Source organism: Gorilla gorilla, chromosome 15, assembly GCF_029281585.2.
Source record: "Gorilla gorilla gorilla isolate KB3781 chromosome 15, NHGRI_mGorGor1-v2.1_pri, whole genome shotgun sequence".
Lineage (NCBI taxonomy): Eukaryota > Metazoa > Chordata > Mammalia > Primates > Hominidae > Gorilla > Gorilla gorilla.
Genome location: NC_073239.2, coordinates 67,755,251 through 67,782,250, shown reverse-complemented (window position 1 = coordinate 67,782,250; position 27,000 = coordinate 67,755,251). Strand labels below are relative to the sequence as shown.

Below are 27,000 nucleotides of genomic sequence, written 5' to 3'. Positions count from 1 at the left end.
CTGACTCTGAAAAGCACTGGATTGCACAGATTATACATACTTAAGTGTTTATTCAGGGGAAGTCATTTACGAATTATCAGTTCCTGGACAATGCCCATTATTGAAGACGTGGGACCCTTCATGATCATTTTTATATAAGCATTTATTTCTTTCATGCCCTAAATCCCAAAGCTGCTTTAGAAAAAAAAAGGGAATGTGTATTCTATTTGTATATCCCTGGTGCCTTGTAGGCTATAATTATTCAATAAATGGATCAAGGGAGGTAGGGAGGAAGGAACTCTGCTTCTCAATTCCAATTTGGAAAAGTTTGTGGCCATGGAGTGTTCTGTGGGAATTTCTACTGCTTAGTACTGTTCAACTGGCTAACACATAAGGGTGGAGATAAGTGGTTTGCCAGTGGCATCATTTCAGAGGTCTCCTTCATGTGTTCTACGTGCATGTGTAGGATTGAGGGATAATATAATTGAGTGTCACACTAGAGTGCAAATCTTGGCTCCACCCCCATTTTGTTCAAGGAGATTAATGCTGTATCCTTGGACAGTGGCTTAATTTTGTCAAGCCCCAATTTCTACATCTTGCATGGGAAAATGAGAAGATCCACTTCTAAGATTTGGGAGGATGAAATGAAATGATATACATAAAGTACTTAGTTTAGGCCAGACTCATAGTAAATGTTCAGAAGTAATTCCCAGTTACAGTGCAGCTTTCTGCTTTTATTTGACATTAAATTTATCAATAACCTGCTTTTAAAGATAGAGGAAGCTCTGAACATTACCTGCTGCCATTATCATTTAGTTATATAATGATGTTTATATACATAGTACACTCCCTGCCCATTCTCAGTCTGTTCTATAGCATTTCACATCTCCTGCTTTGCTTCTTTGGAGGTAGATCTGTAGATAATTCACTTGTTACCTCCTCTTCAGTTTACCACTCCTTTGTAGCTGCAGGTATTCTTCTGGTTATCTTAAATTCCCTCTTGTATCAGCTTTCTCTGGAATTAGCCACTCGCGCTTGCTTGCCACATTTAACTCTCAGAACAAACCTTCCAGATGGATATTGTTATTCTCATGCTGTAATCGAGGGGACTTGAGAAAGGTTTTAGTATAGATTCTCCTCCAAAGTTTCATCCCATAGCAAGACAATGCAGTCGAAGTTTGTGAATCCATTTACTTAATTACTAGCCTATTGAATTAAACTTCAGACAGCGCTGCATGGTACAGATTGGCAGTTGGTGTTGGCTTTCTACTTCTTGCTTATGAGGCTGAAAATGCCTTTGAGAAAGGGTGGGATGGGGGAAGTGGAGGTGTGTAGGTGGATGAAATAGGCATTCCAAAATTCTCATATGCCCATTTCTGTAGACCTCATTTAGGGTACGTTTCCTCTCAAGGAGTGATCCATACAGGAAGTCAATCCATGATATTTACCAAATCCCTGGCATGAAGAACAGACTGACTGTAGTATGCATTTGGGGGAAGATATAAAAGAAATAGGAGCGTGGATCTTACCATTGAAGAACTTTCTGCCAAGTGGGGAGAAAAAAAATTCTTGCACATGAAATTACTGATGAACATTTGGGAAATAATATCAACCAGTAAAAATGCCTTCTGTGCCAGATGAGCACTGACAACTTGTCACCATGCGTAACATCTCCTGGATGTTTCAGCGTGAGCATTTGTTCCACAGGGGTGGTGCTTGTCTCCCCTTCAGTCAAGCACAGTGTTTTGAGAAGGAAGGAGATGAAATAAAGAGACAAAGAAAAGAAAGCTGCCATAAAATGAAAGAGGTTTGATTTAGTGAATATCCAATGACCTCCCAAAGAGTGGGGCATGATAGTATATCAAATTCGACACCGTGGATAAGATCAGGGCTTCTCAGTACATCAGTGTTTTATTCCTCTCTTTCATTGGTTTAAGATGGACAAATCCCCGCCCCTTAAAAATAATTTTTAAAAAGGGAAGTGTTAGAATTCTTTTGCTATTGAGTTTTTAAACATATATGCAAAATCAAGCAGAAGAAGAGTCTTGCTTTTATGAGGTCGGTCAGATAACAGCCCAGGGGACTGTAAAACTCAGAGTGAGACTAAGAGCTATCGCAACACTGAAAATCCTGGAGCACCTTGGGGATTCTGAGCAGATCTTAGTTGACAATTAACTGGTGGACTCTAAGTGAATCTCGTTAGCGAAGTGTTGGCCTTGTCTAAATTCTTAACTCCTGTGGCTTTGCATAACAACTTGGTGTTTCTTTTCTGAGGCTTTGATGTTTATATAACACTCTCAACTTATTTTGAAAACATTTACATAGTGATTAGTTAACCCAACAGACCAATCCTGGGAAGACAGCCAGAGCCTGCAGCACCTTAGTAACAGAAAAACTGATAATTAGGAGAAGAGACCTGTCCAAGACCAGGAACCTGGACCAAAATTGTGCCATGTTGCTTTACTTTAATGAGTGGCCCCAGTAAAAACTGAGCTGTATGGCAGAGCTGTTCACATTTATCTTCTGTGTCCACCCAGTTCTGCTGAAACCCCTGGCAAGATCGTGGCCCTGTTGTAGCTTGTCATGTTTTGAACAGCTGTCTATGGAAAGAAAGCAAACACAACCTAGAGCAACACTGATTTGTTTTAGAAAGCTCTTTTATTTTCAGTTCTGGCTGTGTTCAACATCTTAGCTTACGTTTTTCATGTTGTCATGATCTGCCGTACAGACGATCACCTCTAAGTTAGAGAGTTTTCTGTAATTTGGCTTGGATTAAAGATGCTTGGTTAGTGAAAGCTGCTGCTTTTTTTATAGTCAAAGGACTGGTTCTGAGAGCCTTGTTGCAGATGGCTGAGGTCACCGTCCCAAGGGTGTGTGTCGTGTTTGGCATCCATTGCATCATGGCGAAGGCATCTTCAGATGTGCAGGTTTCAGGCTTTCATCGGAAAATCCAGCATATTAAAAATGAACTGTCATGCAAGGAAAAAAAACAGATTTCATTAGTAAAATACGAGCTACCTGGAATTTTATGATGTATATTTTTAACAAAAATGACTCAGTTATTGACGTCTCCAAGTTTTTACTGATCCTAAGGACAGTGGCAAAACGGAAAGCCTGGAGTATGGGTAGGTGAGAGAGACGGAACACAGGTTAACCAGGCATAAAGAGATGAGATGCTTTAGTGAGTGGAGGTTCCCTGAGATGCTGTATGATTCATATAAACCAGTCTGTGGCTCCTTTAAACCTCACTGTCTGAAAGGTTGAAATAGTGTCTTCCCCTTTCTCTAGGCAACTAAGCATTACCTAAAACTCGCTGGGACTAAAGCAAGCTTCTGGGAATATTCTTCCCGTCACACCTCATGTAATTGCACCAGTGAAGTTAATTGAGTTGCTTTTTGAGGAACTCGTGTAAAAGGCATTTAGTTTCATGTAAAACAGGGAGGTGGTTTTGTAGCAGACGTTGTGTTCATTTAGTGCCTCTTGCTGCAGCCCTCCAGTCTAGCTATGATGGGGGCTATCTAAGCTGAATGAAGTAGAGCGAATCAGCTTGGCCACGCTGACCGATTGCAGCATCGGGGCAGGTTGTTTAAAGCTTGCCAGCTAGCATGGAAGCTCTGACCATGCAGTCTGCTGGCGCTAACAATTAGTTCACTTGAATAGTCTTGCTGTCAAAGTGGCTTTTCACCTTCTTAAAATCCTGGGCTAGAAGAGCTGGGAGAGAACCACCTTCAGCCTTGAGTTTGGCAGTCTGGCTGTCCGCCTGAGAACCAGGCAAGAGAGGAGGGTGTCTTCTACTGTACGTGACCCTCTCATTCTGGTAATTTTGCTCCCAGTGTGATCTGAGCTTATGTATATGCCCCTGATGTGAGTGCATGCAGGAGTGTCACTGGCCAGGGCTGGTCCTACAGAGACTGGGGGTCTTGCTATGGGGTGCATCAGAAACTGGGTGTTCCCAAGCATTCCCTAGAGACTGGTGGGGTACAGAGAAGGGGAATGTGCCAGGTGGTGACCACGGTAGGACTGGAGAGGCTGCCACAACCTGTCCTTGTCTCTGTCTTACACACAGGTGAGCACTGTGGGCTATGGGATGGATGAGGTGGAGCAGGACCAGCATGAGGCCCGACTCAAGGAGCTGTTTGACAGTTTTGACACGACGGGCACAGGGTCCCTGGGGCAGGAGGAACTCACCGACCTTTGCCACATGTTGAGCTTGGAGGAGGTGGCCCCAGTGCTGCAGCAGACATTACTTCAGGACAACCTCTTGGGCAGGGTAAGGTCTGGGGAAGAACATGGCTATGGGAAGTGGGGTGCGGTTTCTGCCGGGGTGCTGGGGGTGGGGCAGACCACACATGTTGCAACTTGTTTCTAGCATCCTGGCTGTTACATGATAAAAAGAAGAATGTAATGGGTGTGACATCACAGTCCAGTTTGCTAGGGTGACCAAGAGCCTGCTTTAATTTGTGCTCTGGAATTATGGTGTACAGTGAGCATCTTAGATAAAGAAAAAGAGGTAATGAAAGGATGTTTTCCAGCTTTTGTCTTGTTCTTTGTGGTTTATTTTATTGACTCCACATTCATCACTGGGACAGAAAGGAGGAGGGTGAGATTTCCATTGAAGAGAAAGAAAATGCAGTAAGAAAGCTATTGTTATGACTTTTACTCCCAGTGAAGCTATTTCTTGTGTGGATTATTTCTGGGTGAAGTATTAATTAAACCTTCTACCCAGGAAATAAGACAGCAGGGTAAATAAATACAGTGCAGGTTCATTTAAAACCCAGCACGACTTGCTTCCAGCAGGGATGTGTGTGTGCACGCCAGTGTTAACCTCTGTGTTTGACGACAAATAGTCATGTTATTACCATAGATCAAGTCACAGATGTGAGTAAGAAGTGAGAGAGGGTCTTTTTTTCCTCTTGCCAATGGTGGATATTTGATCTGCCATGACCTGAGATTGCCTTCAATTCTCCTCATTATAATTAATAGCTTTTATTATTTGCCTTATTTATAATTAATAGCTATTTATAATCAATAGGTTTATATGGCTTTGAGTCAAGTCTCTTGCTTTTGGATTTTGGAATGATGAGAGAAAAAGATGGACAACACTTTTTGCAGTCTGTTGCTTCATTCTGGTTTTTATCACGTATAAATTGAGGAAGCAGTCGTGAGGCTTAACTTTATTCTAGTAACTGAGCTTCCTTTTCTTCATTTCATTTTCACTGTCTTTTAGCTGACGAGAGAGGTAAGTGACTTCAGATATAGTACCATGTATTGGCTTTCTGTAACCTGAGACAGACAGGAGTAGCCATCATCCTGAAATTCATGTGCAAAAGATGATATTCTCAGGCACTTGGCACATGAGTGTGATGTTAAATGGGACTCACACTTGAAAAAAATATGTGACTTCTTTGCAAAAACTGGAGCCATTCTTGGCCTCTTGTGGCGGGGGGAGGGTTAGCTGTCTATAAATACATGTGGTCCCCATAAAATGCTAAAAATCTTGCTTTAATAATCTTAAAATGAAGCTTCGAAGATTGAACCATTTGCTCCTCATGCACTCACATATTTTCCAGTTCCGCCTCAGTCTTAGACTCTGTGGGTAGCAAAAAAACTGGCATCTCCCAGTATGGTCCTTGGGGATCTCAGTACTTTTGGTGTCTAAAGGATAGTATCAATGGGCTGATCTGTTTTAATGCTCATTAAAGTCTGAAAAGGCATGATACAACTAAGGTTTCCTTGAGTGGTTTTCTTAGAGTCTGCGTAAATATGGAATGCCACGCCGTAAACAGACTGCACCTTGGCAGCAGGTCAATGCTTTGCTCTCCAGATGTTGCATATCTTTGCCCTCATTTGGTAGACTCAAACAGGGAGCAGTTATTGATTGATTTGTTAACGACTTGACACTACCAGCCTGCTTCTGACGCTTGCTATTTGCCTGAATAATGAATACTTAAGTGGTCTATAGTGTGATATTTACTTAGTGAGCCAGTGATAAAAGTTAAATAGATGGATGCATATTGATTTCATGTGGGAGGTCCCTGGTGATAGTCTTGAGAGTGGGGGGGTTGGCATGAGTTAATGCACTACTGTTAAATTTGCATTTTTTAATGAAACCAAATTATTCTCCTCAGATGATCACACAGACTTGGCCATATGCTATCAAGATACTCTATATGGTCTATAATTTTAAATTATAAGAAAAAATGCCATAGGATTCACTGGAGCCATCCAAGTGTTATCATTTTCATGATGCATACAGTAGGGATTATAGTTGTAAAATTATAAGTGGTTTTTACTGCCAGTCATCTTTCTTCTCTTTAGAAGATATTTGTAGAAAAACTTATAAGGGTTAGCAGCTTGGTTTAATTAAAAAAGAAAGAAAGAAAGGGTAGCATAACAAATCTGAATATATTAATCTATTCATTAATTCAACAAATATGTATTGTGTGTGTCCTGCCTGTCAGGCATTCCTGTAGTCTTATGGCATGGGATCTGTATTAGTCCGTTTTCACGCTGCTGATAAAGACATACCCGAGACTGGGTAATTTATAAAGAAAAAGAGGTTTAAGTGACTCCCAGTTCCTTGTGGCTGGGGAGGCCTCACAATCATGGTGGAAGGTGAGAGAGAATGAGAAGATGAGAGACACACCTTACGTGGTGGCAGGCAAGACAGAATGAAAGCCGAGCAAAAGGGGAAACCCCTTATAAAACCATCAGATCTCGTGAGACTTATGCACTACCCCAAGAACAGTATGGGGGAAACTACCCCCACAGTTCAATTATCTCCCACTGGGTCCCTCCCACAACACATGGGAATTATGGGGGCTATATAATTCAAGATGACATTTGGGTGGGGACACAGCCAAACCATATCAGGGTCCAAGTTATTTATATTTACATTTACTGTAAACTACAGTTTTCCATTAAGTTGGCTTTTGGCTGCATTAGTATCCGTCAACTTCCTGGATGCTTCTGGCTTTAATTTTGTCTTTTAAATCTTAATGAATATAATTTTTAAATCAAATACAACTTCCAAGTTTCCTCCATGTTGACTTAGGCTGAATTATCTTAATGAATATAATTTTTAAATCAAATACAAATCCACCTTACCTCTATTGGACTTGGGCTGAATTAATCCTTTTTTTCTTGAAAAAGAAGATGGAAAGCATTGTCTCGCTCAACCAGGAATGCAAACATTGTGTATTTATTTTTAAATATTACAACGCATCTTCAATAACTTGTTTTTTTTTTTTGAGGCCTAATGTTTAATAGTTGTTAATGAAAGCAACTTAAATCAACTTGCCATTTCTATGTGTTTTACCAATAGGTCATTTTCCCCCAAATTATTTTTCAATTCATTTGTCTTGCTTTATAGCTTGAAACCATATTCACCTGAGCAAGGTGGTTACTGTACAGGTGTTTGAAATGCGTAAAGCTTGTGGATCCCTGATTTGAAGGAAAAGGGATATTGCCGATATGTGTTTACCACTAGGTTATGAAAAGAGTTCCATCATATCTTTGTCATCAGTTAAGCACCTGTCAGCTAGATGAGGCCTCATCACAAGGGGCTTCTCAAGACACCGAAAAACTTACAATCTAGTCGGGTAATATACATGGCAAATGAGTAGCACGGGGAGCAAATACTACAAAAATCGAGGGGAACCATGAACCAAGTTTTATCCAAGCAATCATACTAATTGTAGATGCTTAAATGAAGTGTTTCTGCATACCTCTCTATCTCCTTTATTAGAAATCAGGACATGAAGATAATTTGCCTTGGTTTTGTTGAAACATTTAGTTATATCCAGTGTTTTTTTTTTTTTTTTTGACAGAGTCTCGCCGTCGCCCAGGCTGGAGTGTAGTGGCGCGATCTCTGCTCACTGCAAGCTCCGCCTCCCGGGTTCACGCCTTTCTCCTGCCTCAGCCTCCCGAGTAGCTGGGACTACAGGCGCCCACCAACACACCCGGCTAATTTTTTGTATTTTCAGTAGAGACAGGGTTTCACCATGTTAGCCAGGATGGTCTCGATCTCCTGACCTCGTGATCCGCCCACCTCGGCCTCCCAAAGTGCTGGGGTTACAGGCGTGAGCCACCGTGCCCGGCCATATCCAGTTTTAAAAATGCTTTCTTGGCCAGGCACGGTGACTCACGCCTGTAATCCTAGCACTTTGGGAGGCCGAGGCAGGTAGATTGCTGGAGCTCAGGAATTCGAGAGCAGCCTGGGCAACACCGTGAAACCCTGTCTCTGCTAAAAATACAAAAAATTAGCCGGCGTGGCAGTGGGCGCCGGTAATCCTAGCTACTCGGGAGGCTGAGACAGGAGAATTGCTTGAACTCGGGAGACAAAGGTTGCAGTGGGCCGAGATCACGCCATTGTACTCCAGCCTGGCGACAGAGCGAGATTCCGTTTCAAAAACTCCTTACGTAGTATACCAACTTTGAGACAAAACAGCCCCTGAAGTTCTGAGGAGTTGCATTGCTATATTCTTAATATGAATTTGGATGCTGAAATACCCTATGTCCCTGGCACACTTTAAAGTGAGAATAAGCCTCCAGGCAGCAGAATCACCATTGGTTTCTAGAGTCCGGTAGGTACATGGACTTTGGTAATCAAAGACATGTTGAAATTTTTAGTATTAAAATTTGATAGCTGTACAAATATATATAATTTAGCTCAATTTTCTTACATTTCTGAAAGGGTTTGAGGTTCTTTCTAAATTTCTTGATAAATTTCATGTGGTTGATTTGTTTCCAACTCAAAAGCTTTTTAAGATTTATTTTTCTTATATACATTTTAATCATTTGAAGTGTAAATCAAAAATGGAGAAGTACTTTCTTGTAGTGCTTATTTGGACTTGTTCTCTGTATGCAAAATTACATTCAATATTAACTACCATTAGTTTGTAATAGTGGTGCTGCTGATGGGGTTGTCATAATATAACTCATACAAAAGTCAGACTGGTTGTCTCTGATTTGTGGAAGGGAGGCTAGGGAGACTTAAATCGGCGAAGGGAAATGGCCTATGCTGTGGGAGAGAAAAGATAGCTAGGAGGAGGTTTTTTGCATATGTAGACTTGGATCTAGTCTCTAAGTCTGAACTCCTGAGGGTCTGTGGTTCCCCATTTATAAACAAGAAGACCTGATTAGGAGACTGCTCAACTTGCTTTGACTCTGTATTAATGCTTTCTCATCAAACTCATTGCAGAATTAAGTGCGTTTTTGTGTACAGTACATCGTTGTGTCTGTCAGAGATATTTAGTGTGACAGGGATCGAGATGGGAGAGCTGTTGGGAAGGCCTGGACTTAGAACAGGCAGGGGGGAACAAATGCTAAATGGCCATTCTCTTCTACCGACCTGATTTTATAATGCCTTATTTCTGTGATTAGGGATGCTCATTAGATTTCATCATTATTTCACAGATAATTTTATGAGTAGCTTCCTGTCTGGACAGAGTGGACTTAAAGTTCTTCAGTGTCTGTCTCAGATTTTAGACCTCAGAGTTCATCTGACAGAGAAACCTTGGCTTTTCCAAGGTCAGATGACTCATTTGAGGCAGTGCCAGGATGGGATCCTGGATTTCCCAGCCCCTGCATTTGAATACATATCTGCACAGTTTCCTCAAACTCCAAATATGCAAAAGTGAATCTCCATTCCCTCACCCTGCTCCCCAAACACTACCCCCACCACATGGAGATAGTATACAGTTAGAGCACAGGCTTTGAAGGCAGTCCTGGATTCAAGTTCCACTTCTTGTCACATTATTTTTCCCTTCAACTTTGATTTTAAACTCTGGGGTACATGTGCAGGTTTGTTACAAAGGTAAATGTGCCATGGTGGTTTGCTGCACAGATCAACCCATCACCTAGGTATTAAGTCTGGCATCCATTAGCAATTTTTCCTGATGCTCTCCCTCCCCCCACCTCATAGGTCCAATGTGTGCTGTTCCCCACCCACCCCCTACCTCCTGCCAATTAGTCCATGTGTTTTCATTGTTCACCTCCCACTTATAAGTGAGAACATGCGGTGTTTGGTTTTCTGTTCCTGCTTTAGTTTGCTGAGGATAACTGCTCCCAGCTCCATCTATGTCTTGCAAAGGACATGATTTTGTTCATTTTGTTTTGTTTTGTTTTGTTTTTTTGACATGGAGTCTCGCCCTGTCGCCCCAGGCTGGAGTGCAATAGTGCAATCTCAGCTCACTGCAACCTCTGCCTGCTGGGTTCAAGCGATTCTGCCTCAGCCTCCCGAGTAGCTGGGATTACAGTTGCATGCCACCACGCCCAGCTAATTTTTTGTATCTTTAATAGAGATGGGCTTTCTCCATGTTGGCCAGGCTGGTCTCAAACTCCTGACCTCAAGATCCGCCCACCTCAGCCTCCCAAAGTGCTGGGATTACAGGCCTGAGCCACCATGCCCCACCGATTTTGTTCCTTTTTGTGGCTGCATAGTATTCCATGGTATATATGTACCACATTTTCTTTATCCAGTCTGTCATTGATGGGCATTTGGGTTGATTCAGTGTCTTTGCTATTGTGAATAGTGCTGCAATTAACATATGCATGCATATATCTTTACAATATAATGACTTATATTCCTTTGGGTATATACTTAGTAATGGGATTCCTGGGTCAAATGGTATTTCTGCCTCTAGATCTTTGAGGAATCACCACACTATCTTCCGCAATGGTTGAACTAGTTTACACTCCCACCAACAGCATAAAAGTGTTCCTTTTTCTCCACAACCTCACCAGCATCTGTTGTTTCTGGACTATTTATTGATTGCCATTCTGACTGGCATGAGATGGCATCTCATTGTGGTTTTGATTTGTATTTCTCTAATGATCAGTGATGTTGAGCTTTTTTTCATGTTTATTGGCTGCATGAATGTCTACTTTTGAGAAGTGCCTGTTCATGTCCTTTGCCCACTTTTTAATGGGGTTGTTTGTTTTTTTCTTGTAAATGTGTTTAAGTTTGTTGTAAAGTCTGGGTATTAGACCTTTGTCAGATGGATAGATTGCAAAAATTTTCTCCTATTCTGTAGGTTGTCTGTTCACTCTAATGATAGATTATTTTGCTATGCAGAAGCTCTTTAGTTTAATTAGATCTCATTTGTCAATTTTTGCTTTAGTTGCAATTGCTTTTGGCATTTTTGTCATGAAATCTTTGTCCATGCCTATGTCCTGAATGGTATTGCCTAGATTTTCTTCTAGGGTTTTTATAGTTTTGGGTTTTACATTTAAATCTTTAATCTACCTTGAGTTAATTTTTGTATAACGTGTAAGGAAGGGGTCCAGTTCCAATTTTCTGCATATGGCTAGCCAGTTCTCCCAGCACCATTTGTTAAATAGGGAATCCTTTCCCCACTGCTTGTTTTTGTCAGGTTTGTCAAAGATCGGATGGTTGTAGGTATGCAGTCTTATTTCTGAGTTTTCTATTCTGTTCTATTGGTCTATGTGTCTGTTTTTCTATCAGAATCATGCTGTTTTGGTTACTGTAACTTTGTAGTACAGTTTGAAGTGGGTAGCGTGATGCCTTCAGGTTTGTTCTTTTTGCTTAGGATTGTCTTGGCTATTCAGCTCTTGCCACTTTTTAACCATATGAACACGTTATCTTAAATACTCTGAGCCTCAGATTTTTCTTCAGTGTAATGGGAAGACTATTTCCCTTACAAGACTGTGATGAAGGTGGACTAAGATTTGTGTGTATCAAAGGCTTATCATAGCGCCAAGGACACCGTTAACTTGCTGTATTTGGCTGTATGCTCCTTTCCCCTACCCTCTACACACCCAGAATGGCTCTTTGATAAATAGTGACTTCCTGGTAATGATTTACCAAGAAACATGGTTAGAGTGAAGAGTAGATTTGCTAGAAGTTCTCTTGTGTGGTGGTGATTTGAATTCATTTCCATCTGTAAACAGGATTCCTTGGACCAGTCTTGGAGTACACCTTCATATAGTTGCTTTAGGTTTTATAAACCTACCTTTTAAAATAGCCTTTGCCTCTCTCTACATTGTCTGCAGTAAATTAAGTTACAATATTATAATTTAATAAATGAATATTAAATATAATAATATGAAGTTAACAATTCAAGTTACAATGACCTGAATACTTTATTTAAAATAAAATATAAGTGTATCTTTCATTATGAAACTGCCTCTTTTTTAGTCTATGTCATTTCTCTTTGCATAATGCTGTAAGCATTTTCCCGTGCATTGACTTCTGATAAGTCCATATTTCCGTAGCTGTTTCAATTAACACAATGTTTTGAATCTTCTTTCATTAATATCTCTTTATATTAGTAAAGACAAATCTACTAAGTTTGTATTAGTTACATAGACCTTTGTCTTGTTTCATAAACTCACCTTGTTCAGTGCTAGTTTGAGTTCTCCCACCTTGGGTCTATTTCCAGTAGTGCCTGCACACATGTGGAAACTGCATTTGATCTCCATGATTGCACGAGATGAGTTTATGCAACATTAGTTTCCTTATTCCACTTCCTGTTACAGGGTTTTTTTGTGTGTGTGGTTTGAATTTGTTTCTTGTGTGGTGCTTAAGTTCTTTTTCAAAAAAAAGCAAATTGCGTTTCTAAAAAAGCATTCATATGAAATGTGAAGAGGAAAAGTGATGAGGTAAATTTCTCCTAAGAGGTGGTGACACATGACAAAAAATATCAGACTTGACTGGTCTTCCTCTTAATTTAGTTTAAATGTCATGTGTATTTTTCGTCAGTCGTGTAATTTTCCCATTGCTGCAAACCGCCCGTTGAGGCATACAAGGTATAGGAATGCTTGTAAAATGAATGGCAGCAATTATTATTCAAATGAAGAGGTACCAACCAGTGTATGCACAACTTGGAAACTTGTTACCTTGTGAGACTTAATTGTATTGTATATTTATGAAGATTTCTACTTTTTAACAAAATACAATAGTAAAGCTCCCTTGGAGGAGAAAAATGGTACTTAAAACATTGCAGTTGCTGAACATAGTTAGCCCACCGGTGGTGGTGTTCATCAACATTTTGGTTCTGGGTTGTGTCCTAAGGGGCTTTTCCACCACATCAGTATTCATGAGCATTGATGGAAAATAGCGGTCGCCTCCTCCACAAGAGAACTATCTCTTTGAAAGATGAGGCATTTACTGCTATTTAAATCCAAGGGCCCAGTGTCTACACTTGCAAGAAGGAAAATAAAGATCAATGCAAGACTTAAGCTGCTCTAATGGTTTGGGCCAGCTGCTGTGTGGTGTGTGAATTTTCGGACTTTTTGTTGGGAAAAGAGGAATTCAACCAAGTAGACGTTATTGGGCTCTGAAGAGCCTCTGAGTTAATAATCATGTTTAATCTTTTATAGAGCCCGTTTTCATCTAAAATGAGGCTGATTTACTACATCATAAATAAATTTCGGAAACCTTTAATCTCCGTCTGTGAAGATTTGAGAGAATTCAAGCGTTGCAAAACTGTCCCTCTTTTCCTCCCTATTGGCCAAGTAGGACATGCTTGTTTATCAGAGGCCCCTACCAGCTTTTGTCTCTCTCAGGCACATACCAGCTTCTATCTTGTAGTTACTAATAAACCTTCCTCTCTTTTTCCCCATTCCACCCTTCTACTTTCTGGAATCTATGGGGTAGCTGATAAACTCCTCGAGGGCAGAGGTTATGTGTCTTCTTGATCATGTATCTCCTGATCCTGCCTGATACTTGGTGTGTGCTTTACACCTGGTGGCTTCGTGTGAAATTTGAGGATTTGACTTCCAGCAGCAAGGGATTTCCCTGAGGGGTCAGACCAAGAGGGAAGTGGGCCTGAGCCAGGCAGGCTTGCTGGGCTCTGATGAGTCCAGTCAGAGTCCTGGTGCATGCCTTCTCTACCTCTCACCTTTCAATTTTGAGGTAGGGTCTCTGCCTTGACTGTGTCACATGGATATTGTGAGATTCAAATGACAAAATGTCTAGGAAAGAATGAACCTATGATAATATCGTCATTCATCTAGCATTATCCATGACCCACATTCGTAAAAAAAATTTTTTTGTTCAGAGACAGAGTCTCGCTCTGTCACCCAAGCTGGAGTGCGGTGGCGTGATCTCAACTCACTGCAATCTCCACCTCCTGGGTTTAAGCGATTCTCCTGCCTCAGCCTCCTGAGTAGCTGGGACTGCAGGCACTGCCACCACGCCCAGCTACATTTTTTTTTTTTTTTTTGGAGACGGAGTCTCGCTCTGTCCCCAGGCTAGAGTGCAGTGGTGCGATCTCGGCTCACTGCAAGCTCCGCCTCCCGGGTTCACACCATTCTCCTGCTTCAGCCTCCCGAGTAGCTGGGACTACAGGCGCCCGCCACCATGCCTGGCTAATTTTTTGTATTTTTAATAGAGACGGGGTTTCACCACATTAGCCAGGATGGTCTCGATCTCCTGACCTCGTGATCCGCCCACCTCGGCCTCCCAGAGTAAATTTTTTTAGTAGAGATGGGATTTCACTGTGTTGCTAAGGCTGGTCTCAAACTCCTGAGCTCAGGCAATCAGCCTGCTTTGGCCTCCCAAAGTGCTGGGATTACAGGCGTGAGCTACTGCAAAAGCCCATAAAATTGTTTAATACCTGGATCTTTTACCCCATTTAATGGTAGACCAAAAAAAAAAAAAAAAAAAAAAGCTTGACCATTGGGGATTTAAAATTTTAGTTTTATCATATACAAGAGTGTATTAAATACAACTAGATTGTTCTTGATCATTTCAAATCTCCTGACCCATTAGTTTTTCTTCTGTGTTATAAGAGTAATATCCTCAGGACCGGGCGCGATGGCTCACACCTGTAATCCCAACACTTTGGGAGGCCGTGGCGGGTGGCTCACCTGAGGTCAGGAGTTTGAGACCAGCCTGGACAACATGGTGAAACCCAGTCTCTACTAAAAACACAAAAATTAGCTGGGCGTGGTGGTGGGCACCTGTAATCCCAGCTACTCATGAGGCTGAGGCAGGAGAATTGCTTGAACCCGGGAGGTGGAGGTTGCAGTGAGCCAAGATTGCACCACTGCGTTCCAGCCTGGGTGACAAGAGCAAGCCTCCATCTGAAAAAAAAAAAAAAGTAATAGCTTCAGGATTCACTTAATGAATCCTTGCCTCAACACTAAGCATGGATACATGCGACAACCCCAGCCTATTAAGTTTTTGAATGCACATGTTGTCTTTTTTTATAGTTTATGTAGTTTTTAATAGAGTTTTAAAGGCTGGGCGTGGTGGCTCACGCCTGTAATCCCAGCACTTTCGGAGGCCGAGGTGGGCAGATCACGAGGTCAGGAGATCGAGACCATCCTGGCTAACGTGGTGAAATCCTGTCTCTACTAAAAATACAAAAAAAATTAGCCAGGCATGGTGGTGTGCGCCTGTAGTCCCAGCTACTCGGGAGGCTGAGGCAGGAGAATGGCACGAAACCAGGAGGCGGAGCTTGCAGTGAGCCAAGACACGCCACTGCACTCCAGCCTGGGCAACAGAGCCAGACTCCGTCTCAAAAAAAAATAATTAATTAAAAAAAAAATAGAGTTTTAAAAACACCTTTGTAAATTGTAAGAAGTATTATACTTTATTTTTGTTTGAAGGAGGATGGTTAATATCTTTCCTCCATCTCAATATGTCAATAATTGCTTCTTTTTATTTTATATTTTTTGAGATGGAGTCTTGCTGTGTTATCAGGCTGGTCTCAAACTTCTGGCCTCAAGCAGTTCTCTTATTTCAGCCTCCCAAATAGCTGGGATGACAGGTGCACGCTACCACACCTGGCTAATATGTTAATAATTACTTCTTGTACTTTTAGCTTGGAGTGCCCCTGTCTTTTATTTCCTGCTTCCAATCTGCAGTGAGTTGGGAAGCAGGATTATGAAGTTTATAATAATCAGGTAGAGTAGGAATGTAGAAAATACTGAGTTGGTCCTGTGGCATTTTCTTTTTTTTTTTTTTTTTGAGATGGAGTCTCACTCTGTCGCCCAGGCTGTAGTGCAGTGGCCCGATCTTGGCTCACTGCAAGCTCTGCCTCCCAGGTTCATGCCATTCTCCTGCCTCAGCCTCCCGAGTAGCTGGGACTACAGGCGCCCGCCGCCACGCCTGGCTAATTTTTTGTGTTTTTAGTAGAGATGGGGTTTCACCGTGTTAGCCAGGATGGTCTCGATCTCCTGACCTCGTGATCCACCCGCCTTGGCCTCCCAAAGTGCTGGGATTACAGAGTCCTGTAGCATTTTCTACAGGATGAGTGCCTGGGCTTTATGACACCTCCCTCAGCTTTTGACCCCATGTGTTTCTTTCCTGGTTGTCTGTAGTACTCCAGATAGGTGAGGCTGTGAAATAAACTCCATACAAATGAAGCTTATACAGTCTCAAAAGCTTGTGTGTTTGTCATACCATATTCAAGGGATACTTAGGCCTCATGTAAAGCCTTGGAAGTTTATTAGAATTAATTCCAGATTATAGATGTCTTTGTCATGTGTCAGGGAAAGTAAAATTCAGGTACGTGCACTACTGAGTGACCTTCAAACAATGAATTGAACTATGCGAGGACCAAATTCAGGAAGGTTATTTCCAATGGCCTCCATCAAAACTTACACCATTAGAAGACCCCAGGGAGACCCACGGAGTCAAGTTAAAGAATCTGAAATCTTCCAAACACCTTCCTTTTGAAAGAGAACCTTCTTTATATTCAACTTGTAACTCTAGCAAGGAGAGACTTACGTTTCATTCAGTCCCCTCCATTAATATCCTTAAGAGAGAGAGGAAACCTAGAGTTACAGGTCCCTAAATATAGCAAACTGGATCAGTTTCTCTGATGCTGGGCAACTCCGCAGATCCTGGAGGAGAAGGCAGGCCCTCAGACCTCCCTGCTGCCGCCCCCACCACTCACTCTTGGCTATCTTGGTCACTCTCATGGCTATTAGCTTTGCTTGAAAATATGACCCTGATTCTTTTTTTCTTTTCTTTTGAGATGGAGTTTTGCTCTTGTCACCCAGGCTGGAGTGCAGTGGCTTGACCTCAGCTCACTGCAACCTACACCTCCCAAGTTCAAGCAATTCTCCTGCCTCAGCCTCCCAAGTAGCTGAGATTACAGGTGCACACCACCACGCCCAGCTAATTTTTGTATTTTTAGTGGAGACGGGGTTTCACCATGTTGGCCAGGCGGGTCTCAAACTCCTGGCCTCAAGTGATCCACCTGCCTTGGCCTCCCAAAGTGCTGGGATTACAGGCGTGAGCCACTGTGCCTGGCCATGGCCCTGATTCTTTATAAAAGTAATGGGAACAGTCAGTCACCCCTATTACTATAGCTATTGGTAGTATTAACTACCACTTGCTGGGCATCTAACAGTCCCAGGACATTCTTGATACTTTACCCAATTCTCATTTTATCTTCCTAACACAGGGAAGTGGTATTATAAATACCATAAAATACATGCAGTGCTCTTAGCAGCTGCCTGGACTCTCTGTGACATTTCCTGAGACTATGAGCATCGTGGCACAGGGACTTGTCACTCTCATTCACTACTGTGTCACCAGGGCCAAGTACAGTGCCTGGCATAGAGCAGCTGCTCAATAAATATTTATTGAATGAATAATAAATATCAGTTGTTAGATGTCCCCAGTTTTCCAGACAGACAAACTAGGGCTTGGAGAGGCTTCGTAATGTCTCCAATTCACATCAGGCAGTGAAGGAAGAGCTAGGGTTAGAGCCTGGACCCACCTAGCTATAAAGCCTTTGTGTGTCCTCCTAACCCTGTTCCTGGCTTCCCTGAGAAGAATGAATGATTCTGTAGAAATTCACAGATGCCTGTCAAGTGGCCTGAGTGCCAGAGCTCTTGAGTGCATGATGTTTGTGAACTGGCTGGTTGGGAAGCTGGCCTTGCCCATGTTAACTGGAGCCTATCCCTGACTGGGACAGTAGCAGGACCTGGCCGCCCCTCCCTCCCCCAGGATGTTTGGCTGTGAAACTTAATTAACATAGCCTACCTTTCTACAGTCGTTTACCCTTTCAAGGATTGTGCCTCCCTGGATCTTCAGCAGGTGCCTGGTTTTCCTTGACAGACTTCTGCTCTGGCTCCTTAGATTACGTAGATTTTTTAAGCCTGTAAAAAGGTAATTATGTGAGGTGATGTATATTTTAATTAGCTTGAATGTGGTAATTATTTCACATTGTATACATATATCAAATCATCAAGTTGTACACCTTGAATATATGCAATATAATCTAATGATTTCAGTAAGTAATTCCAATCAATCAAAACTAACATGGTAGAGAAATCACATATACTTTGGAAGAGTGTGGTAAATTGCAAGGAGATACAATTTGATGACATATAAATCTTTTATGACATATAAATGAATTCCTCTCTTTTGTTTTGATTTGCATAGATAAGACATGATATGATTTTTTGTCCACTGTTTCAATAACTAATGAAGTTTGCTGCTTTTGTAAATTTGATTTGGAAGTTTATCTGTCACCTATATTAAACCTCTAGGCAGTGTTTTGTAATGACATCCAAACAGACCCATCCCATAGCAGAACAAACTACAAATTTACCAGTTTTGTATTTACATGGGGGTTCTATGTCAATAGGTGCCACATTATCAAACTAGAATTGTGATGAGAAGAAATCCCAAGGTGAGATTACATACATCTAAGTTATAGAATATCCTTGGCCATAAAGAAAATGCTTTTACCTTTTCAACAAAGTAATATCCTAGTTCTGACTATTTACTTAAATAAAACTCAGGTTCTTTCCAACTTCAGTCAAGATAACTCTATTTTTTAAGAATTCAGGAAAATACTTCTTAAGATTCTTTTATCCTTTGTGCATTTGCTATTGATTTTTGCTTATTTATGGAATCACAGAGGCCTTGGGAAATAAATATTACATACCTTCCCTCAAGGAAGACTATATTCAAGTCATCCTCAAAAGACAGCTTACTCCCTTCTAGAATATCTCAAGATACGAAAGCATCTTTGGGACATCGTTACATTGGATCATTTGCTTGGGAAGGCTTTTCTAATGTCTAGCCTAACGTCTTTCTCTTCTGGTCTTGTACAGAAAAACAAAAGCAGCTAAGAGTTTAAAATATATCTTTTTCTGAGTTTATAAGGAGGATTTTGCTATATAGCTTTTTTCCTTTGGGGTGAATAAATATTGATATGAATGTTTACGGCACTAGGTGTCAAAATGATCAGCCTATTTTCCCTTCTGTCTTTAGAGAAATGAAAAAGGCAACAAATTGGATTATGACTCACTTCAAGGCTGTCAGGATGGGAAGAAAACAGTTTTGGTACCTTGTAGATAGGTTTGCATTCTTAGAGCTGTGGAAATTACTTTAAATCTATTTTTAATTTTTTTAGGTACATTTTGACCAATTTAAAGAAGCATTAATACTCATCTTGTCCAGAACTCTGTCAAATGAAGAACACTTTCAAGAACCAGGTAAGGTCACTCACTTTTCTTCTCTGCCTTCCCCTTTAAAAGCTGTCCGGGGAAGAATCTGGGGACCTTGAAGCATGTATATGAAGGATTGGGGACATCTGCCTTTCACAGATTGAGCAGTTATTTTCGGTGACTTCTCTTCAATATTATCATAAAAGCTTTGCAGCTGTTGCACACTAAAATGAGACTTCTCTACTACAGCAGCATAGTATTATGGAGAAAATAATTGGATTGTTTCTAGGCAATATGTCAGATGGTGTGGCAATAACTCATTCTTGGAATGAGGAATGAGTAGAGTGAAGCTGAATGGTAACTGCTTTCATCCTTGTTTCCTTGTACATGGAAGGATATGATTTGGGGAAATTTTTTCCTGAAGGTAGAAGAGTGACCAGTCTAGAGATAATTTTACTTAGTCATAGTGAGTGGATCATGCTCTGCTATAGACATTATCACATTACATTATAATTATCTGTCTCCTCCTCTCAAGTGATAATTCCTTGAGGACCATGCTGTTCATTTTTGTATTTCCAGTGCCTAGAAGAATGCTTAGCATGTAGTAAGTATTCAATGAATGTTTCAAAATAAAAAGACTTAATATTATACTTCACTGATTTTTTTCTAAGCACCATAGGTTGTAAGACACATTGTTATTTCATGTATCTCTAAAAACAAAAATTGTTGCCAATTGTAATGTAAAATGACATTAATTGTAAATTCTCATTTCAGAGTGTCCAAATATGGTGTGTGTGGGGGGGGGAGGTGTCTTCAAATCAATGAAATATGGTAGATGTGTAAAGGAAAGTCTAAAAACTGTGGAAATTTATATTACAGTACAGTCTGGTTTTATCAAATTAGTGATTGTTGGGGTAGGGGCAGGAGTTGACTACAAAGTGGCATGAAGGAATTTGGGGGACAATGAAACTTTTATATCTTGATGGTGCTAGTAGTTACAGGATTGTGTGAGTTTTTCCAACCCAGAGACTTGTGCAATGAAAGGATTAAATTTACTCTATGTAAATTATACCTCAATAAACCCTACTTTAAAAAAGAGAACATCAAAAATATAGTCCAGTTTTGAAACTGAGCATAAATCATTAAGATTTTGTCACTACAAGGAGTCATTCACTGTGACCTATTTAGGTGAGGCACAGATGGGAGCTCATTTCTCACCCTTGCCGGGTGATCTAGTTCTTCATCCTGCCCTCTGAAGTGCTCCAGATTTGTGTTGTGTGTACGGACACTGCCTTTAGCAGTGTTTTAGGTTCTGGATTGAGTCTCCGCCTTTTTCGGTGATGGCAACACCCCTAGCAATGTTGTTCTTAACTCTGATACTTGATAAAGCTCTTTGGAAGCCCCCAGTGAGCCTGAGAGGGAGGTTATTGCATTCTTGAAATTTTCCAGACAAACATTAGCATTTCCACAGGTGACCGCTGCTAGAATATGGACTTTTGTGTTTTTATATGGTCTCATTTTATTGGTGTTTTCACTTTTTTAAGGTTATCTGTCATCTTGATGACAATGGTGCAACATCTGGGGGGCCTGAATAGAGCTATGGTTGACATCACCGCCAGGGTAGATATTAGCTAATGTGAGCATAGGTAATATAAGCATAACTTCAGGGTTCTGTGTGCTGATGATGTGCTTTTATGTGGATTTGGAACAGGCCGTCCTGCCGCTAATCCACATGATCCTCCTGCTGCCATTTCTTCAAAACCTGTACTGTCACTGTCACCTGCCAGAAAATTATAATAAATATACAGATTTATAGTGACTACAGATGTGAAGGGTCCCCGCACAGAGTTGTACATTGTTGGGATCCGAGCAGTAGGATGAGCTAGACCACGCTTGTCCAACCCACGGCCCATGGGCTACATGTGGCCTAGGACAGTTTTGAATGCGGCCCAACACAAATTTGTAAACTTTCTTAAAACTAAAACATTATGACATTTATGCATGGACCTTTTTTTTTTTTTCTAGCTCATCAGCTATCATTAGTGTTAGCGTATTTTATGTGTGGCCCAAGACAATTCTTCTTCCAGTGTAGCCAAGGGAAGCCAAAAGATTGGACATCCCTGAGCTAGACAATGGCTGGTTGAGCTTGGTCACAGCCAGGAAGTAATATTTATAAATCTAGCTCCAGATGGTGGTTTCATAGTTATGTGTCTGCCTCACTGCTATGCAGGCAAAGATCATAATTTGGACAAGTCTTCCGGGAAGACACACAGAAGGGATTTTTATAGTTTTGCTGTGTGTTCCATCCTTTGGGTAGGCAGTAAGTCTTCGTCACAAAACTGCTCCACCTCAGTGTAATGCAGCAGAAAAGTACTTGTTGATAGCATTTCTTGTAGCATTTATGACTTCCCTAACATTTGTCCTGGCAGGATAAAACCTAGGATTGAGCCTGTGCTTTGAGACATGAGTCAGCCTTTCCTCCCACATTCCCTGCTTTGTTCCTGAGCATCTCTGCTTTTTCTGTCTTTTGCCAATTTCTCCTTGGCCCCTCCAGTTGTTCGTGGGGATCGTGCAGTTCTTTCCACTCAAACATTCTTCCACTCACTCTAAAATGTGACTCAGCTGGGCGCAGTGGCTCATGCCTCTAATCCCAGCACTTTGGGAGGCCGAGGTGGGCAGATCACTTGAGGTCAGGAGATCGAGACCAGCCTGGCCAGCATGACGAAACCCCGTCTCTACTAACAATACAAAAAATTAGCCAGGTGTGTTGGCAGGCACCTGTAGTACCAGCTACTCAGAAGGCTGATGCAGGAGAATTGTTTGAATCCAGGAGGTGGAGGTTGCAGTGAGCCAAGATCATGCCTCTGCACTTCATCCTCGGTGACAGAGTGAGACTCCATCTCAAAAAAAAAAAAAAGAAAAAAAAGTGACTCTACCCCGCTGCAAGCAGACTGGTTTGGCTGGGCAGAGACAGAGGAGGTAGGGTCAGGATTCAAATGCAGTACATCAACAGGCCACCTTCATTTACCTCTCCCTCTCCCTTTATGGAAGTAACTATCCCTTAAATCATAGATCATATAGCATTTTAGGGCTGGAGAAAACCCTGCCATTTCATCCATGAGCAATTAGAGGCCCAAAGAGGGACGTAGCTTAATTGAAGTCTTACAGCTAGTGGCAGAGGAGGGTGCTTACGCTGTATCACCAAGGGATGTGATTCAAGAAGGCTTTAGGTTGAGGATTTTAGCTTTCAAATGGGTGAGCCAGTCTTTGGTCAGTGCAGCCTGGCCAAAAGGGTCTGACAAGTGGCCAGAGGCAGCAAAGAGGAATAAACAAAAAGCAAGTTTCACCTGATCGTTAGGGACAGGGATGCCTGTGTCCTCTGCATTATTTGGCTGGTCATGCTTAGTTCATCTTATACCAGAAGGGGCCAGGTCTGTGTTTTTGTTTTTGTTTTTTTGAGATGGAATCTCACTCTGTTGCCCAGGCTGGAGTGCAGTGGCACAATCTCAGCTCACTGCAACCTCCGCCTCCCAGGTTCAAGCAATTCTCTGCCTCAGCCTCCTGGGTAGCTGGGATTACAGGCACCCACCACCACGCCTGGCTCATTTTTTTGTATTTTTAGCAGAGATGGGGTTTCACCATTTTGGCCAGGCTGGTCTTGAACTCCTGACCTTGTGATCTACCTGCCTCGGCCTCCCAAAGTGCTGGGATTACAGGCATGAGCCACTGCGCCCAGCCAGGTCTGTGTTATTTTTGTTTTGCCTTTTTGAAATCAATGGAGATGGTAGTCTTTGAGATAAAAGGTTACCTTTACACCATAGAAGGAGACTGAAAATAAAAGGGGGGCCATAGTGCTCAGCCTTAGAAACCAAGAGGGCCGTGAATTGATATTTTATAACACCAAAGATTTTTATAAATGAAAATATAAGCTATTGTACCAGACTATAATATAGAAAAGTCAGCTTGATTTAATAGAGCCACCCTTGAGTGAGGAGTTCGGAAATGCTGGTTCTGTCCCTCTAATCGGGTGATCTTATATATCATGACCTTAGTGGTCTTTGGTCACCTTGCATGTGAAAGTGGTTGTGCTGAAAAAATACATAAAATCCTTCAGCTCCAAGATTTGATTGTGTTGCCTCCTAATATCTAAATGACATTATCCATATCTATGAAAAATGCTAGTCTGTGTTTATGTAAGATTTTACTTAACATTCATTGAAACTATAAAGTTCTTCTTCCCGAGGGCAAATGCATAGTATATCTCATGTTTTTATAGCCTCCTAATAAAAGACAGTTGTAGATAAATTCTATAAAAACAAAGCTCTCATGGGATTTGAGAGGAGATGAAATTAAGTTATTTCTATAGTCTTGGGCTCTGCCATTTATAACTCCTCTGAGGTACAGTTTCTTTATTTTTAGAATCAGGAGATACGGACTAGATTATTTTCAGCATCTTTTTAACTCAGATATTTATAATTCTAAGAATCTTAGCGTTTTTCCCCTAAAAAGCAATTTATATAATAATAACAACACAGTGAAAAATATTGAAATTCAGATAAAGGCAGAAAAATGGATTGGGATGTAGGGAGTCTTTTGTAAATTCCAAACTGATTAGCATTGCCAGTGGCATAATTCTTTCATATCTATGTGTACAATCTAATTTTTAAATTATTTTTCTGGAATAGGAGAGGGGCAACAACTTAATTATTAGCTATTTATTCAATTTGCCGTGGCTTTGGATTATAGGATTTTTGTAATGGAAATGCTGGCACAAGCTCCAAGCTACATGGCATCAACATGCCAGCTGGATCCTCTCTCCAGAGATTTTGTCCTCGTTTGATGCATCTTGCATTAGATTTCTGTTCTTTAGTAGATGTTAGCATAATGCAGGAAGCTCTTTCTTCCTTGATGTGATTCATTGGAAATGTCTCTTTGTTTATTCATGGGGAAAACCTCAGGTTTGAAAAAGCCAACTCATTAGAAAAATAGGACCAGGCATTGTTTTGGTACAGATGATTGTTTTATTGTAACAGACCTTCCTAGTTTCAAGGACTGCCATAATTGTAATTTTTTTCTTTATATTTTGAAGAAGTGATACATACAGTTAACAGACATTTTTTCATTTACTCAGTAATTGTGTCTTGAACCAGGTCTTATGGCCTGTCACTGGGCTAGCTATTGATTTCAGTGATTGAAGATTTGTGTTTATAACTATGTTCAGAGGCCTTGAGTTAGGCACTGAAGTCTGGCTGAAGTCCCTGATTTTAGGAGATATTACACACAGATGGCCCAAAGGCTCGTTCTGTTGTCTTCTGTTGGTTAAGTAAGATAAGTAAGAACTTAGTCCCTGTTCTGTTGGCATCAATGAAATGCTAACAGTGAGGACCAGAAGTTTTCTCCAAGAGTTAAAAGCAAAACAGGCTGGGCACGGTGGCTCATGCCTATAATCCCAGGACTTTGAGAGGCTGAGACAGGTGGATCACCTGCGGTCAGGAGTTTGAGATCAGTCTGACCAACATGGTGAAACCCCGTCTCTACTAAACATACAAAAATTAGCTGGGCGTAGTGGCAGGTGCCTGTAATCCCAGCTACTCGGGAGGCTGAGGCAGGAGAATCGCTTGAACCTGGAAGGCAGAGGTTGCAGTGAGCTGAGATCGCACCACTGCACACCAGCCTGAGTGACAAAGCAAGACTGTCTCAAAAAAAAAAAAAAAAAAAAAAGGCCAGGCGCAGAGGCTCATGCCTGTAATCCCAGCACTTTGGGAGGCTGAGGTGGGATCACTCCGGATCACAAGGTCAGGAGTTCAAGACCAGCATGACCAACATGGTGAAAACCCGTCTCTACTAAAGAATACAAAAATTAGCTGGGCGTGGTGGTGCACGCTTGTAATGCCAGATACTCAGGAGGCTGAGGCAGAAGAATCGTTTGAACCCAGGAGGTGGAGGTTGCAGTGAGCTGAGATTGCACCATTGCACTCCAGCTTGGGCAACCAGAGCGAAACTCCGTCTCAAAAAAAAAAAAAAAGCAAAGAAAAAAGCAAAGCAAACCACTACCACCACCAATGCCAACTACAACAACGAAAGAGGATATTAGGATTGTGCTTATAATCCTGAAATTGGAAACACTCATCCCCACTGATGTTTTGTAAAATGATAGAACCTTTCTAGGATTACCTAAGATAATAGGCATCAAGAACTGTAATAATGCTTTCGGCTAATCCATGCTACTCTCAGATTTTATGCTATGTAAATAATTATAGATGTACATAAAAATGTGTGTATAAGGTTAGTCATTTAAAGTAGTGAAAAAATATATATGTTGGGCATCCCTAATCCAAAAATATGAAATGTTCCAAAATCCAAAACTTTTTAAGCACCAACATGATACTCAAAAGAAATGCTCATTGGAGCATTTCAGATTTCAGAGTTTGAGATTTGGGTTGTTCAACTGATATACTTCAGATTTTCTAAAATCTGAAAAAGTCTGAAATCTGAAACACTTTTTTCTGATCTCAAGCCTTTCAGATAATGGATAGTCAGCCTGTATAAAGCAAGTGAAGAAATTAGACAGTGTATTCATAGGCAAATCGTGCTCTATCTATGTAAACAATGACTAAGTAGCTATTAAACTGTGCTATGAAAGAATACTTACGTGGTAAATTTACTAAGGGTAAAAGGCAACTTAAAAATATGTATATGTGCAAGAAATACTCACGTAATTTAAAATTAAATAAATAGGGCTGGTGAGAGTTTTGATAATGAAACAGTTTACTTGGGAGTTGTGTGTGTGTGTGTGTGTGTGTGTGTGTGTGTGTGTGTGTGTGTATATATATATATATATATATATATATATATATATATATATATAGTTTGTTTGTTTTTTGTTTTTGTGACGGAGTTTCGCTCTTGTTGCCCAAGCTGGAATGCAATGGTGCAATCTCGGCTCACTGCAACCTCCGCCTCCCGGGTTCAAGCGATTCTTCTGCCCCAGCCTGCCGAGTAGCTGGGATTACAGGCATGCACCACCACACCCAGCTAATTTTTTGTATTTTTAGTAGAAACAGGGTTTCGCCATGTTAGCCAGGCTGGTCTCAAACTCCTGACTCTGCCTGGCTCAGCCTCGCAAAGTGCTGGGATTACAGGCGTGAGCCACCATGCCCAGCCATGTCTATATTTTATTTCAACCTTAGTGGATATATAAGAAGGTTTCCAAACAGGGGACATGAGGATGACGGTTTTCTACAGGGAATCCTAGAAAATCAGTGTGTTCCTCTCACATCAGCTCACTGATGCAGGGAAAGGAGACTAATGAGAAAATTGGGGCAAGAATAAGATCAGAGCAGCTCTAGTTTCTGAGGTGATGAACTGGATAACGTCATTACACTAATCTTACCTGTTACCAAAAATTGAGGTTGAGGAACTCTTCAGGATTGAGAACTGAGAGACTCTTGCTAACTGCTCCCATGGTTGCTTGATGCTGGACACCTTTCCCTGGCCCGATGGCTTTGGGCCACCACTGGCTTCACAGGAGTCCCGGTGGAAGGACCAGAGTGTGGCTGGAGCTCCCTGGGCAGAGCTGCTAGACTGATGTTGACCTTACTCCATGAAGCGCCTATTGTTTTCCCTCCCTCCAGATGA

The 27,000-nt window shown here is 41.3% G+C and overlaps 1 protein-coding gene and 1 long non-coding RNA gene across 13 annotated transcripts in view; one reads left to right on the top strand and one right to left on the bottom strand.

Annotated features, from left to right (window-relative positions):
* The window catches only part of NIN (ninein), a 111,264-nt gene that overhangs the window by 5,072 nt on the left and 79,192 nt on the right, over positions 1-27,000 (top strand). For 10 of the 12 annotated variants that reach the window (XM_055361487.2, XM_055361485.2, XM_004055158.5 and 7 more), the window contains 2 exons: positions 4,046-4,249; positions 19,329-19,410. In XM_055361487.2, coding sequence (XP_055217462.2) covers positions 4,067-4,249; positions 19,329-19,410 — 265 coding nt within the window. In that variant the 5' untranslated portion in view covers positions 4,046-4,066. Of the gene's footprint in view, positions 1-2,825; positions 2,949-4,045; positions 4,250-19,328; positions 19,411-27,000 lie in introns of those variants that run through there. The other 2 variants (XM_019010030.4, XM_055361491.2) reach the window with 2 other exon arrangements.
* On the bottom strand, positions 2,619-4,309 carry LOC109023267 (uncharacterized). The gene is made up of 2 exons (XR_002002662.3): positions 4,172-4,309; positions 2,619-2,948 (listed from the first exon to the last, which is right to left on the bottom strand). It is a non-coding gene; the product is annotated as an uncharacterized lncRNA (long non-coding RNA).